The following is a 13,897-nucleotide window of genomic DNA, read 5'->3' as shown; positions in this document are numbered from 1 at the left end:
GGAACACACGTGCAGGCATCATCCGTTCAACGACTACTCTGCGTCTCACAGAAAGACACGGCGGTTGGGAACCAAAAATGCCAAACTTTGCACTCATTTCCACCAGTCCATGTCATGTGCTGGTTTCTGACCCAAGCAAGTCTCTTCATCTTATGCGTGTTTCTTTGCAACAATTGACCGTGTTAATCTAAGAAGCTTATCCACTGGTAGCAGACACGGTAAACCGCGGGTCTTTCTTTCCTGTGTAGGCACCTATGAGAACCAGTTTCATTCATAGGCGCTGGTTTTAAAAAATTAGTTCTTTGCAGAAAACTTCTCTCAAAGTTCCTTGACATTTTTCAGATTGCTGACCAATCATGTCTTAATGAATTTATGACTGTCGTTTCTCTTTGCTTATTTGGACTGATCTTGCCAGATAATGTGGACTGGTCCTTCACCAAATAGGCGTTATCTTCTGATACACCCCTACCTTGTCACAACAAACTGATGGCTCCAAATGCATTAAGATGGAAAGAAATTCCACAAATTAACTTTAACAACGCACACCTTGTTAATTGAAATTTCCATTCCAGGTGACACCTCATGAGCTGGTTGAGAGACATGAAAAGTGTGTGCAAAGATGTTCATCAAGCAAAGGGTGGCTACTTGAAAGAATCTCAAATTATAAAATACATTTGATTGTGTAACACTTTTCTTGGTTACTCATGATTCATATACCTTTTAATAGTTTTGAGACTTCACTAATTATCTTCAATGTAGAAAAAGTAAAAAATAAAAAAACCCTTGAAAATGAGTAGGTGTTCAACCTTTTGACTGGGGATGATGTGTGTATACACAGACAGTGCGTTCGAAAGTATTCTAACCCCTTACTTTTTCCCCAACATTTTGTTACGTAGGTCCATTCAAAATTGATTAAATAGTTTTTTCCCCTCATAAATCTACAACATATACCCATGATGACAAAGCAAAAACGAGTTTTTTGAAATATTTGCAATGTTTTCCATTTTTTATATTTTTTCTTATAGACCCCTCAACTCAGTACTTGGTTGAAGAACCTTTGGCAGCGGCAATAACAGCCTAGAGTCTTCTGGGTATGATGCTTACCAAGCTTGCACACCTGTATTGGGGGAGTTTCGTCCCATTCTCTCCTGCAAGCTCCTCTCAAGCTCTGTCAGGTTGGATGGGAGCGTCGCTGAGCACAGCTACTTTCAGATCTCCAGAGATGTTTAGATCAGGTTCAAGTCCTGGCTCTGGCTCGGCCACCAAGGACATTCAGAAGACCTTCGTCCCGAAGCCACACTGCATTTCTTGGCTTGTGCTTAGGGAGTTGTCCTGTAGAAGGTGAACCTCGCCCCCAGTCTGAGGTCCTGAGGTGCTCTGAGCAGGTTCTCATCAAGATCTCTCTACTTGTCTCGTCACTGTCTTCCCTCCATTCCTGACTAGTCCCAGTTTCCTGCGGAAAAACATCCCTCACAGATGATGCTGCCACCTTGCTTTCATTGTACGGATTGTGCCATGGTTTTATCCCAGACCTGACCCATGTCATCAGGCCATGGAGTTAAATTGGCTTTCATCAGACCAGATAATCTGGTTTCCCTAATAGTAGAGAGACCTTTAGGTGCCTTTTGGCATTACTCAACGCCGTGAACATTTTGTGGTACCCCTTCCCCGATCTGTGCCATCGACACAATGCCTGTCTCGGAGCGTCAACGGAACAATTTCCTTCGACCCACGGCTTGTTTTGCGCTCATGGTTGGTTTTTGCGCTCATGCTTGGTTTTTCGCGCTAACCTGCACTTCAACGTGACTTATGGTTGCTGAATTGGGCCCTCTGTACGCCTATGGTAAATATTCCATAAAAAAATCTGCCTTTCCAGCTACAGTAGTCATTTACAACATTTAACTATGTCTACACTGATTTCTGATCAAAAACAAGGACATTTCTAAGTGACCCAAACTTTTGAACTGTTTGTGTGTGTTTAGATGTGTGTTTAGTATATATATGTAACACACACACTCTGAGTGTACAAAACAGGGGACACCCTCCTAATATTGATTGCACCCCCTTTTTTCCCCTACGAACAGCTTCATTCATGGGTCATGTACTCTATAAGGTTTCGAAAGCATTCCACAGGGAAAGTGCCCATGTTCACTCCAATGCTTCCCAAGTTAAGTTGGCTGGATGTCCTTTGGGTGGTGGACAATTCTTGATACACAAAGGAAATTGTTCAGCTGAAGACCCAGCAGCGTGCAGATCTTGACACTTAAACAGGTGTCCTGCAACTTACTACCATACCCCGTTAAAGTACTTTAATCTTTGTCTTGCCCATTCACCCTCTGAGTGGTACACATACGCAATCCATGTCCAAGGCTTTAAAAAATATGTATCTTTAACCTGTCTCCTCCCTTCATCTCTACTGATTTTGAAGTGATTTAACAAGTGACATCAATGAGGGATAATAGATTCACCTGGTCAGTCTGTCATGGAAAGAGCAAGTGTTCTTAATGTTTAATGTGTACTTGGTGTGTGTATATAGTACCTGTCAAAATGGACACCTACTCATTTCAGGGTTTTTCTTATTTTTACTATTTTCTACATTTAGAATAATAGTGACGACATCAACACTATGAAATAACATATGGAATCATGTAGTAACCAAAAAAACTTTTGAACAAATCAAAATATATTTGAGATTCTTTAAGTAGCCCACTTTGCCTTGATGACAGCTTTGCACACTTGGCATTCACTCAACCAGCTTCATGAGGTATCTCCTCGAATGCATTTCAATTAACAAGGTGTGCCTTGTTAGAAGTCAATTTGTGGAATGTTTTCCTTCATGCGAGTTTGAGCCAATCAGTTGTGGTTGACAAGGTAGGGGATGGTATACAGAAGATAGCCCTATTTTGGTAAAAGACCAAGTCTGTATTATGGCAAGAACAGCTCAAAAAGCAGTCCATCATTACTTTAAGACCTGAAGCTCAGTCAATCCGGAATATTTCAAGAACTTTGAAAGTTTCTTCAAGTGCAGTCACAAAAACCATCAGACACTATGATGAAACTGGCTCTCATGAGGACCACCACAGGAAAGGAAGACCTAGAGATCAGATCAAATCAAAGTTTATTTGTCACGTGCGCTGAATACAACAGGTGTAGAGACCTTACAGTGAAATGCTTACTTACAGGCTCTAACCAATAGTGCAAAAAAAAGGTATTAGGTGAACAATAGGTAGTAAAGAAATAAAAAAACAAGTCAAGAACCTGTAGAACCTTTTGAGGATCTCAGGACCCATGCCAAATCTTTTTGTTTTCTGAGGGGAATAGCTTTGTCGTGCCCTCTTCACGACTGTCTTGGTGTGTTTGGACCATTCAGTTTGTTGATGTGACACCAAGGATCTTGAAGCTCTCAACTTGTTCCACTATAGCCCCGTCGATGAGAATGGGGGCGTGCTCGCGTCCTCCTTTTCCTGTAGTCCACAATCATCTCCTTAGTTGTTACGTTGAGGGTTAGGTTGTTATTCTGGCACCACCCGGCCAGGTCTCTGACCTCCCTATAGGCTCGCTCGTTGTTGTCGGTGATCAGGCCTACCACTTTGTGTCGTCTGCAAAACTTAATGATGTTGTTGGAGTCGTGCCTGCCATGCAGTCGTGGGTGAACAGGGAGTACAGGTGACTGAGCACGCACCCCTGGAGCTCCAGTGTTGAGGATCAGCGTGGCAGATGTGTTGCTACCTACCCTCACCACCTGGGGTTGGCCGTCAGGAAGTCCAGGATCCAGTTGCAGAGGGAGGTGTTTAGTCCCAGGATCCTTAGCTTAGTGATGAGCTTTGAGGGTACTATGGTGTTGAACGCTGAGCTGTAGTCAATGAATAGCATTCTCACATTGTTGCTTTTGTCCAGGTGGGAAAGGGCAGTGTGGAGTGAATAGAGATTGCATCATCTGTGGATCTGTTTGGCGGTATGCAAAAGGAGTGGGTCTAAGGTTTCTGGGATAATGGTGTTGATGTGAGCCATTACCAACCTTTCAAAGCACTTCATGGCTACGGACGTGAGTGCTACGGGTCTGTAGTCATTTAGGCAGGTTGCCTTTGTGTTCTTGGGCACAGGGATTATGGTGGTCTGCTTGAAAAATGTTGGTATTACAGACTCAATCAGGCACATGTTGAAAATGTCAGTGAAGACACCTGCCAGTTGGTCAGCACATGCCCTGGGGCACACGTCCTGGTAATCCGTTTGCCCCCGCAGCCTTGTGTATGTTGACCTGTTTAAAGGTCTTACTCACGTCGGCTACAGAGGCGTGATCACACAGTCGTCGGAACAGCTGATGCTCTCATGCATCTCAGTTTGCTTGCCTCGAAGCGAGCATAGAAGTGATCTAGGACAGTTAACTCTATTGAACTTATCCTCTGCTGCAGAGGATAAGTTCAATAGAGTTAACTGCACCTCAGAAATTGCAGCCCTAATAAATGCTTCAGAGTTCATCTAACAGTCACATCTCAACATCAACTGTTCAGAGGAGGCTGTGTGAATCAGGCCTTCAAATTGCTGCAAAGAAACCACTACTAAAGGACACCAATAAGAAGAGACTTGCCTAGACCAAGAAACATGTGCTATGGACATAGACCGGTGGAAATCTGTCCTTTTGTTCTGATGAGTCTAAATTTGAGATTTTTTGTTCCAACCACTGTTTCTTTGTGAGACGCAGAGTAAGTGAACGGATGATCTCTGCATGTCTGGTTCCCTCTGTAGCATGGAGAAGGTGTGATGGCGTGGGGTGCTTTGCTGGTGACACTGTCTGTGATTTATTTAGAATCAAGGCTTACTTATCCAGCATGGCTACCACAGCGATACGCCATCCCATCTGGTTTGCACTTAGTGGGACTATCATTTCTTTTTCAACAGGACAATGACCCAACACACCTCCAGGTTGTGTAAGGGCTATTTGACCAAGGAGAGTGATGTAGTGCTGCATCAGATGACCTGGCCTACACAATCATCCAACCTCAACCCAATTGAGATGGTTTGGATGAGTTGGACTGCAGAGTGAAGGAATAGCATCCAACAAGTGCTCAGCATATGTGGGAACTCCTTCAAGACTGTTTGAAAAGCATTACAGGTGAAGCTGGTTGAGAGAATGCCAAGAGTGTGCACAAGCTGTCATCAAGGCAAAGGTTGGCTTCTTAGAAGAATCTAAATATAAATGTTTTCTTTAACACTTTTTTGGTTAATACATGATTCCATATGTGTTATTTCATAGTTTTGATGTTTCACTATTATTCTACAATGTAGAAAATTGTAAAAACAAAGGAAAACCCTTGAATAGGGTTCTCCAAACTTTGACTGGTTCTGTGTGTGTATGTGTTTGTATGTATATATTGTTATGTACAGTTGAAGTCGGAAGTTACATACAGCTTAGCCAAATACATTTAAACTCAGTTTTTCACAATTCCTGACATTTAATCCTAGTAAAAATGATCTTCTTCGTGCAGTTAGGACACCATTTATTTAAGAATTGAAATTCAGAATAAAAGTAGAGAGAATGAAATAAACTCAGTTTTTACAATTCCTGACATTTAATCAAGCAGAATTACCTGTTTTAGGTCAGTATGTTCATCACTTTATTAAGAATGTGACATGTCAGAATAATAGAGATAATTATTATTTCAGCTTTCATTTATTTCATCACATTTCCAGTGGGTCAGAAGTTTACATACACTGAATTAGTATTTGGTAGCATTTCCTTTAAATTGTTGAACTTGGATCAAACGTTTCGGGTAGCCTTCCACATGCTTCCCACAGTAAGTTGGGAGAATTTTGTCCCATTCCTCCTGACAGAGCTGGTGTAACTGAGTCAGGTTTGTAGGCCTCCATGCTCGCACATGCTTTTCAGTTCTGTCCACAAATTCTATAGGATTGAGGTCAGGGCTTTGTGATGGCCACTCCAATACCTGACTTTGTTGTCCTTAACCCATTTTGCCACAACTTTGGAAGTATGCTTGGCTTGGGTCATTGTTCATTTGGAAGACCCATTTGCAACAAGCTATAACTTCCTGACTGATGTCTTGAGATGTTGCTTCAATATATCCACATAATTTTCCTTTCCTCATGATGCCATCTATCTTGTGAAGTGCACCAGTCCCTCCTGCAACAAAGCACCCCCACAACATGATGCTGCCACCCTCGTGCTTCACGGTTGGGATGGTGTTCTTGGGCTTGCAAGCCTCCCCCTTTTTCCTCCAAACATAATGATGGTCATTATGGCCAAACAGTTCTATTTGTTGTCATCAGCCAGAGGACATTTCTCCAAAAAGTACGATCTTTGTCCCCATGTCAGTTGCAAACCGTAGTCTGGCTTTTTTTGGGCGGTTTTGCAGCAGTGGCTTCTTCCTTGCTGAGTGGCCTTTCAGGTTATGTCGATATAGAACTCCTCCAACATCTTCACAAGGGCCTTTGCTGTTGTTCTGGATTGATCACCAAAGTACGTTCATCTCTAGGAGACAGAATGTGTCTCGTTCCTGAGCGGTATGATGACTGAATGGTCTAATTGTGTTTATAATTTGGTACTATTGTTTGTTACAGAATGAACGGGGTACCTTCAGGCATTTGGATATTGCTCCCAAGGATGAACCAGACTTGTGGAGGTCTACAATTTTTTTTCTGAGGTCTTGGCTGATTTCTTTTGATYTTCCCATGATGTCAAGCAAAGAGGCACTGAGTTCGMAGGTAGGCCTTGATATACATCCACAGGTACACCTCGAATTGTGATACAGTGAAATAATCTGTCTTTAAACAATTGTTGGAAAATGTACTTGTCATGCACAAAGTAGATGTCCTAACCGACTTGCCAAAACTATAGTTTGTTAATGCGAAATTTGTGGAGTGGTTGAAAAACAAGTTTTAATGACTCCAACTCCAACCTGTATGTAAACTTCCGACTTCAACTGTGTGTGTGTGTGTATTTTATATATGTATTTTTTTTTTTTAACTCTGACTGAATGATTAGAGTTTAAAATAAAATGTAGTACCATTGAGTGTTCATGTAGCACATAGGTGATTTGGTGTTTTGGATGCGTATATGGTCTGACGTATGTGTGCGTTCAGGCAAGACCTCAAGGAGACGTTCATCGACAGCGGGGTGATGTCGGCTATCAAGGAGTGGATCGGCCCGCTGCCAGATAAGAGTCTTCCGGCCCTCAAAATCAGAGAGGATCTCCTCAAGATTCTACAGGAAGTAAGTGCTAGGGATCCCATTTCCGCAACCCCCCCGCCCCGAGACGTCACCATGGTTTTTAATATTTATAAAGACCTGTGTTTTCAATTGGTTGTCCGTTCTCCCCCCAGCTCCCCAGTGTGAGTCAGGAGACTCTCAAACACAGCGGGATAGGCCGAGCCGTCATGTTCCTATACAAACACCCCAAGGAGTCGCGCCCCAACAAGGACCTCGCCCTCAAACTCATCAGTAAGTCCCCTACATACCTATACTCAAAAACATATCAGATGTGCATTTAATAATGTGCATCTGGCTGAAGTAATAGCTGACCAAGTATTGTCAGACTGAGTCAAGTAAAGAATGAATTGTGTCATTAAAGGGTTATAAGGATTCTCTCATTTTCACTCAACTGTTTCATAGTGTTGTTTTTTTCAAGTTCCAGCAGCTTCTAGTTAGCATGTAGCAATGGGACACGGCCCCTCTGTAGAGGTTTGAGTGTTGRTGTTATTGCTAGAGTTTTAGTATTGATAGTGGGTATTGATACTTGCCGTGTCTGTACAGACGAGTGGTCCAGGCCCATCTTTGGCCTGACGTCTAACTACAAGGGCATGACGCGCGAGGAGMGACAACAGAGAGACCTCGACCAGCAGATGCCGCAAAAAAGACGCCTCAGGTAAATGTGCGCACACACACCCCGGGGTTTCCGTTAGGACAATGTGGAGCTGKAAAACGTGACCAGGAAGATTTTTTTTTATTTACCGGACCCATATGCATTGGGTGCATAACCTATTAGAGCGTACACCAACAGCGCTCAGAAGGATAGATATCACATTTAGATTATGGCAACTCATGTATTAAAGAGGACAATAAAGCATTTTCAAAMTTTTATCGAAATGCAATTCGCGGGAAAACACCTTTCTAAACAGTTCACCTGATAGCGGTTATGATATGTGACAGAGATTAAAATCTAAAGATTTTTCAAACTTTACARTTGGCACTATGCATTGGGGCAGGTAGCGTTCTCCTGGCATCCGCCAAACCCAGATTAGTCTGTCAAACTGCCAGATGAAGAAGCGTGATTCATTACTCCAGAGAATGCGTTTCCACTGCTCCAGAGTCCAATGGCGGCGAGCTTTACACCACTCAAGTCGACACTTGGCATTGTGCATGGTAATYTAAGGCTTGTGTGCGGCTGCTCCACCATGGAAACCCATTTCATGAAGWTCCAGATGAACAGTTGTTGTGCTGACRTTGCTACCAGAGGCAGTTTGGAACTCGGKAGTGAGTGTTGCAACTGAGGACAGACTATTTTTACTTTCTTCAGCACTCGCCTGCCCCGTTCTGTGAGCTTGTGTGGCCTACCACTTCACGGCTGAGCCGTTGTTGCTCCTAGACGTTTCCACTTCAGAACAACAGCACTTACAGTTGACCGAATCAGCTCTAGCAGGGCAGGAATTTGACGAACTGACTTGTTCTGAACCTGCAGTGCCTCCGGAAAGTATTCAGATTTTGTTACGTTACAGCCTTATTCTAAAATGTATTGAAAAAATAAACAATCCTCTGCAATCTACACACACTACCCCATAATGACAAAGCGAAAACGTTTTTTTAAAGAAAATTTTGCACATTTATTACAAATAAAAAAACATATCTAAATAAGGTAAGTATTCAGACCTTTTGATATGAAACTCGAAATTGAGATCAGGTGCATCCTGTTTCCATTGGTCGTCCTTGAGATGTTTCTACAACTTGATTGGAGTCCACCTGTGGTAAATTAAATTGATTGGACATTATTTGGAAAGGCACACACCTGTCTATGTAAGGTCCCACAGTTGACAGTGCGTGTCAGAGCAAAAACCAAGCCATGAGGTCCAAGTAATTGTTCCTAGAGCTCCGAGACAGGATTCTACCTGGCACCATACCTACGGTAAAGCATGGTGGTAGCAGCATCATGCTGAGATGTTATTTAGCGGCAGGGTCTGGGAGACTAGTCAGGATCGAGGGAAAGTTGATCGGAGCAAAGTACATAAAGCTCCTTGATGAAAACCTGCTCAGGTCCTCAGGCTGGGGTGAAGGTTCACCTTCCAATAGGACAACCACCCAAAGTTACACAGCCAAGACAACGCAGGAGTGTGGCCCAGCCAGAGCCCGTACTTGAACCCGATTCAAACATCTCTGGAGAGACCTGAAAATAGCTGTGCAGCAAAGTTCCCCATCCAACCTGACAGAGATGGGGGGGGGGGGGGGTTGTGCGGAGAAGAATGGGAGAAATTCTCCAACTACAGATGTGCCAAGCTTATAGCATCATACCCAAGACTCGAGGCTGTAATCGCTTCCAGATGTGCTTGAACAAAGTACTGAGTGAAGGGTCTGAATACTTATGTAAATATGATATTTAAGTTTTGGGGGGGGGGGGGGGGGGGTTGTGCGGAGAAGAATGGGAGAAATTCTCCAACTACAGATGTGCCAAGCTTATAGCATCATACCCAAGACTCGAGGCTGTAATCGCTTCCAGATGTGCTTGAACAAAGTACTGAGTGAAGGGTCTGAATACTTATGTAAATATGATATTTAAGTTTTTTATTTTAATACATTTGCAAACATTTCTAAAAACCTGTTTTTGCTTTGTCATTATGGGGTATTGTGTGTAGATTTGATAAATGTTTTTGACAACGATGTTACCTAACAAAATGGAAAGTCAAGGTGTCTGAATACTTTCTGAATGCACTGAATGTAATATATATGCTGTGTCTGTAAAATGTATATGAACTTTTGTTCTTTTTAGTCCCATTTACGCTTCGCTCAACCCCTCCCGTCTATCTCTGAACAGCATCCAGTTTTGATTTCTATTTGCCATATTTTTCAGCTGTGCTGTGATATTTCACGAAAGTTCTGAATCGAGGCTCATTAGCTTCTTTAAAAAAAAATTGCTGCGGATTGTTTCAAATCACAAGCAGTTTGGATAGCGCACGTGGCAATAGCTGATTGAGTTGCGTCGGTCAGTGAAAAGCATCTAAAATATGTGTGCCGATAGTGTCTCGAGTATAATTTATAATGTTGAGACAAGAAGGGGGGGGRGGTATGGCAATTGTTTCATTGTGTATCTTGTTTGCTCTGTTATTTTTTTTTATTATTAATTAGTTATTTTACCGTTCTCATTCTCGAAGTTGAAAMGTTGTTTACGGAGTTCACTACCTGCTACACGGTTTATCTTATAACCATCATTTATGAGATTTATCCATTTTTTTTTCATTGTCTTTTGTTTGTGGTGCTCCACGTGAGTGATGAGCATGTCTGGTATCTCTGTCCTGATAATGTTGAGGAAGTATGTGCACCTGAGCACACGTACAAGTACCTGGCCTGCAGAATGATAATATATTACAATTATAGTTCCTCACAGTAAGCTATTTTGAAATATCTTATCAACAGTCTCCCCCTCGATAATCACCAATCCTCTGTGTGAAAGAGCAAATAAAAATTATAAAATTATAGACCTACTGCTGCATTGGCCTATAGGCTATGAATTCCATGCGCTCATTTCTTCAGCCGCCAATGGATCACGGTGTGTCAATGTGTCCATATGGCAGAGGCTGTTGATCTCGCATTAGTTGAGTTAACTTTCAGATTTGTATAATTTTAATTCAGATTTTTATGATTAACCACTTGACAATGATTTTAAGAAAGAAAACGTTATTATTGCAATGAMACTGTTCCACGAAAATGCTCCTGTGAAAATCAAAACTAGCACGTAGAAATGGTAGGATAAATTGCATGCTTCCCTCAACTTGAAACTCACGCACTGCACTGCCTATGAAGTCTTTATAAAATAATTTCCTCCCAAGTTTCTATGCTTGAATTTAGCCTATAGGCTACTTTGAAGCAAGGTAAGACATGCCTCATAATATGAAATAAATTCAGGTTTCAAACAATTAATTATATTTTCATAATGCATACTGCCTCTAGCTCATATTGTAAGTTGGTGGGTGATGCGCTGGTAGCCTGTTTCCTGCACTTGAATGGTAAATAGTTGTGCTTCAACTACCAGTTGAGAAATAAAAATAGTCCTTTTCAATCGTGCACCAAAACGGTTTTAAACACGCGATTTGCATTTAGAATTGTTGCGCAGTAAATGGGCTTATTATAAAAGCACGTTTTACTCCAACAGCAACCAACTGAGGAGCTGCAGGAGAAATCCTGCACGATATAGGCGGTGATAGTTGGATAAATAAGATACTAACGAAAATACACACAGGCCAATTTAATTTCACTAAATTATGCAAATTAACCTATAGACCGATAAGCATGACTGTCAACTGGTATTTTCATCAATTAATAAAACGCATTATTTTGCAATGGGATTTTGTTTCTCCGGGTCRTTTTTATCGGCTTCATTTTTTTCAGCGGATGAAAGCCTTGCCGGCTAATGGAAACAGTTAACACACACTCATAGATGTCTCACACATACACTCACTTGTTATACAATATACCCCCTTAAACACATGCATGCAGTTGTCTCGTGATCACAGTAGACATGATCTGTTCACTCCAACCAACCCCCTCCCACCCTTTCCAGCTCATTGTCCCACTGTTCCTATCTATTCCTCCTGCCTGTCTGTCATTCATCCACTTTTCAGTCCTCACACTCCTCCTTTCACTGTGTCACTCTGCTCATCTTTGTCAAATCCCCCCTCTCTCTCCATGACTGTCTACTTCCCAACGTGGTGTGTCCCCCCCCCCCCAGTCAGCCCCAAAAGATGGAGAGGTCCAAGGAACCGGATGTCTTCTCCCCGCAGCAACTCAGGTTCATGGTTGCATGATTGCTCCGCCACACGAGTGACTTTGGCTGCAGTCAGATGTTCAACCCCCCCAGGTTGTTTTTTTCCCCCAGAGACAATGATAGTTGTTGGTATGAATGATACTAGAAGAGTCAGATTGAGCCTAGAGTTACTGAGGCTTTCTTGTGAGTATGGCTTCATTTTGAGCAGTGTTAGTGTTGAGGGTTAGAAAGGCTGCTTTGTAAGCGTGTTGTTTGTGTGGGAGATTCTCTTCATTTTAACCATGTTGGAGCAGTGTTTGCCGTTGTAACTCTTACCATGTCTGTCAGAAGCTAAAACGCGTCACTGGGCCAGGGCTTCGATCTTGGCACAAAGCAGAGTATAGCTATGGCTCTCTTCCTCAGTTAGCAGTGAARGTTGTCTGGCCATTTGCCCTCCCGCTGACCTTTAAACCCTAACCTCTGTGTACTTCATATCCTCTTGCTCTTCAAATGACATCTCTCCCCAGTTCAGGAATAAACATCTTTGTTTTTTTTTGGTATTTCTTCATATAGCCTGTATGTAGCCAGTACGTTTTGTTTGGGTATGCATTGTGTGTTAGAGTTCAATGCTTTATTAATACACTTATGTTAGGACCTAAGGAACTGAGTCAATCCGGGCAGCCACAGCAGGGCAGTACATGAGTGACATTCAGAGTAAATTTGCTATAACCTATTTCATTAAATGTTATATACACAACTTGAGGGTAATGTTGTCTCGACAGAGTGGATAATTCCACCAAAGCAGTGCCAAAAGGGGGGCGATTAGTCATCTATCAATTATTTTTTTTATAAGTACATAATCACCGTAGAGTTTCTAAACCCAGCGGTGCAACATCTTGAGACTTCCCGGGAACGCTTGCGAAACTGTCCAAGCAAACCAGACCGGGGTTTGGGGTTTGAGAAGTCAATGAGAGAAGGGGGAAAATTCTTCCTTAGTTAATTTTCTTGAAATCTAAAGGCACAGCCTAGATTCGAGCCAATGTCTTCCGTAGTTATTCCTGCAATCTTGTGGAAGTGACCAACTGACACGTTTTAATTTGACCCAAAAACAACATATCAAAGGAGTGCCTTCGATATGACATGCAGCACGTGCGCAGTTCGGCACGAGACGACCGTTAGACCCGATGACGTGTTTCTGCGCATGAGCTTAGCCAGCCGACGTCGCCATGACATCGCCTACAAGCATGATCAGGGATTTTTATCGATGGAGCAGTTTCTGCCCGTCTTCATACTGGTACTGTCTTTTTCTACTATTCTCAAACACTAACCTTTGAACAGGGAAGTGGCAGTAACGGCATGTGTTAAGACCAGTGTGCAGAGTGCTAGCGACACCCTTACTGTTGGTTAACTGTGTGTGGCCAGGTCAGTCAGTGGTCACTCAGACTCTGTCAATTCTGTCTCTCTTCCCATCTCGCTCTCCCTCCCTCTCTCTACAGCTCAGGGGGACAGACTCCTCATAGAGACCTGGAGAAAGTGCTGACGGGAGAAGAGAAGTGAGTAGTGGCCATCACATGTTGTGTGTGTGTGTGTCTGAGTCCGTTGTCTGTGTTGCTCTCTGCTGACACCCCTCCTGTGTTTGTTGCCCGACAGAGCTCTACGCCCAGGCGACCCTGGATTCTGTGCCCGGGCCAGGGTGCCCATGCCATCCAACAAGGACTACGTCGTGCGGCCCAAATGGAACGTGGAGAGCGAATCCAGAGCAGTGAGTGTTTGTCCGTCCAGCTATCTGCCTGGGAGAAGGGAGGAGAAAGGACCCCTTGATAGTTTTCCCATTTCTTTTAACTGTCTAAATCAGACCAATTTTCTTCTCCAACCTGAAATCCTGGATTCCGCACATAACCGTTTCCAGGTCATTTTAGCTAAGTTACCTTAGT

The 13,897-nt window shown here is 42.8% G+C and overlaps 1 protein-coding gene across 1 annotated transcript in view; it reads left to right on the top strand.

The window, feature by feature from the left end:
* LOC111949683 (protein IWS1 homolog) overlaps positions 1-13,897 on the top strand; it is a 46,564-nt gene that overhangs the window by 31,077 nt on the left and 1,590 nt on the right. Inside the window, exons 13-18 of the mRNA XM_070433920.1 lie at positions 7,099-7,228; positions 7,339-7,456; positions 7,769-7,880; positions 11,949-12,008; positions 13,460-13,516; positions 13,614-13,725. Coding sequence (XP_070290021.1) covers positions 7,099-7,228; positions 7,339-7,456; positions 7,769-7,880; positions 11,949-12,008; positions 13,460-13,516; positions 13,614-13,725 — 589 coding nt within the window. The remainder of the gene's footprint in view (positions 1-7,098; positions 7,229-7,338; positions 7,457-7,768; positions 7,881-11,948; positions 12,009-13,459; positions 13,517-13,613; positions 13,726-13,897) is intronic.

The sequence above is a fragment of the Salvelinus sp. IW2-2015 genome, linkage group LG22, assembly GCF_002910315.2.
Source record: "Salvelinus sp. IW2-2015 linkage group LG22, ASM291031v2, whole genome shotgun sequence".
NCBI lineage: Eukaryota > Metazoa > Chordata > Actinopteri > Salmoniformes > Salmonidae > Salvelinus > Salvelinus sp. IW2-2015.
This window is presented reverse-complemented; position numbering and strand designations above follow the sequence as displayed.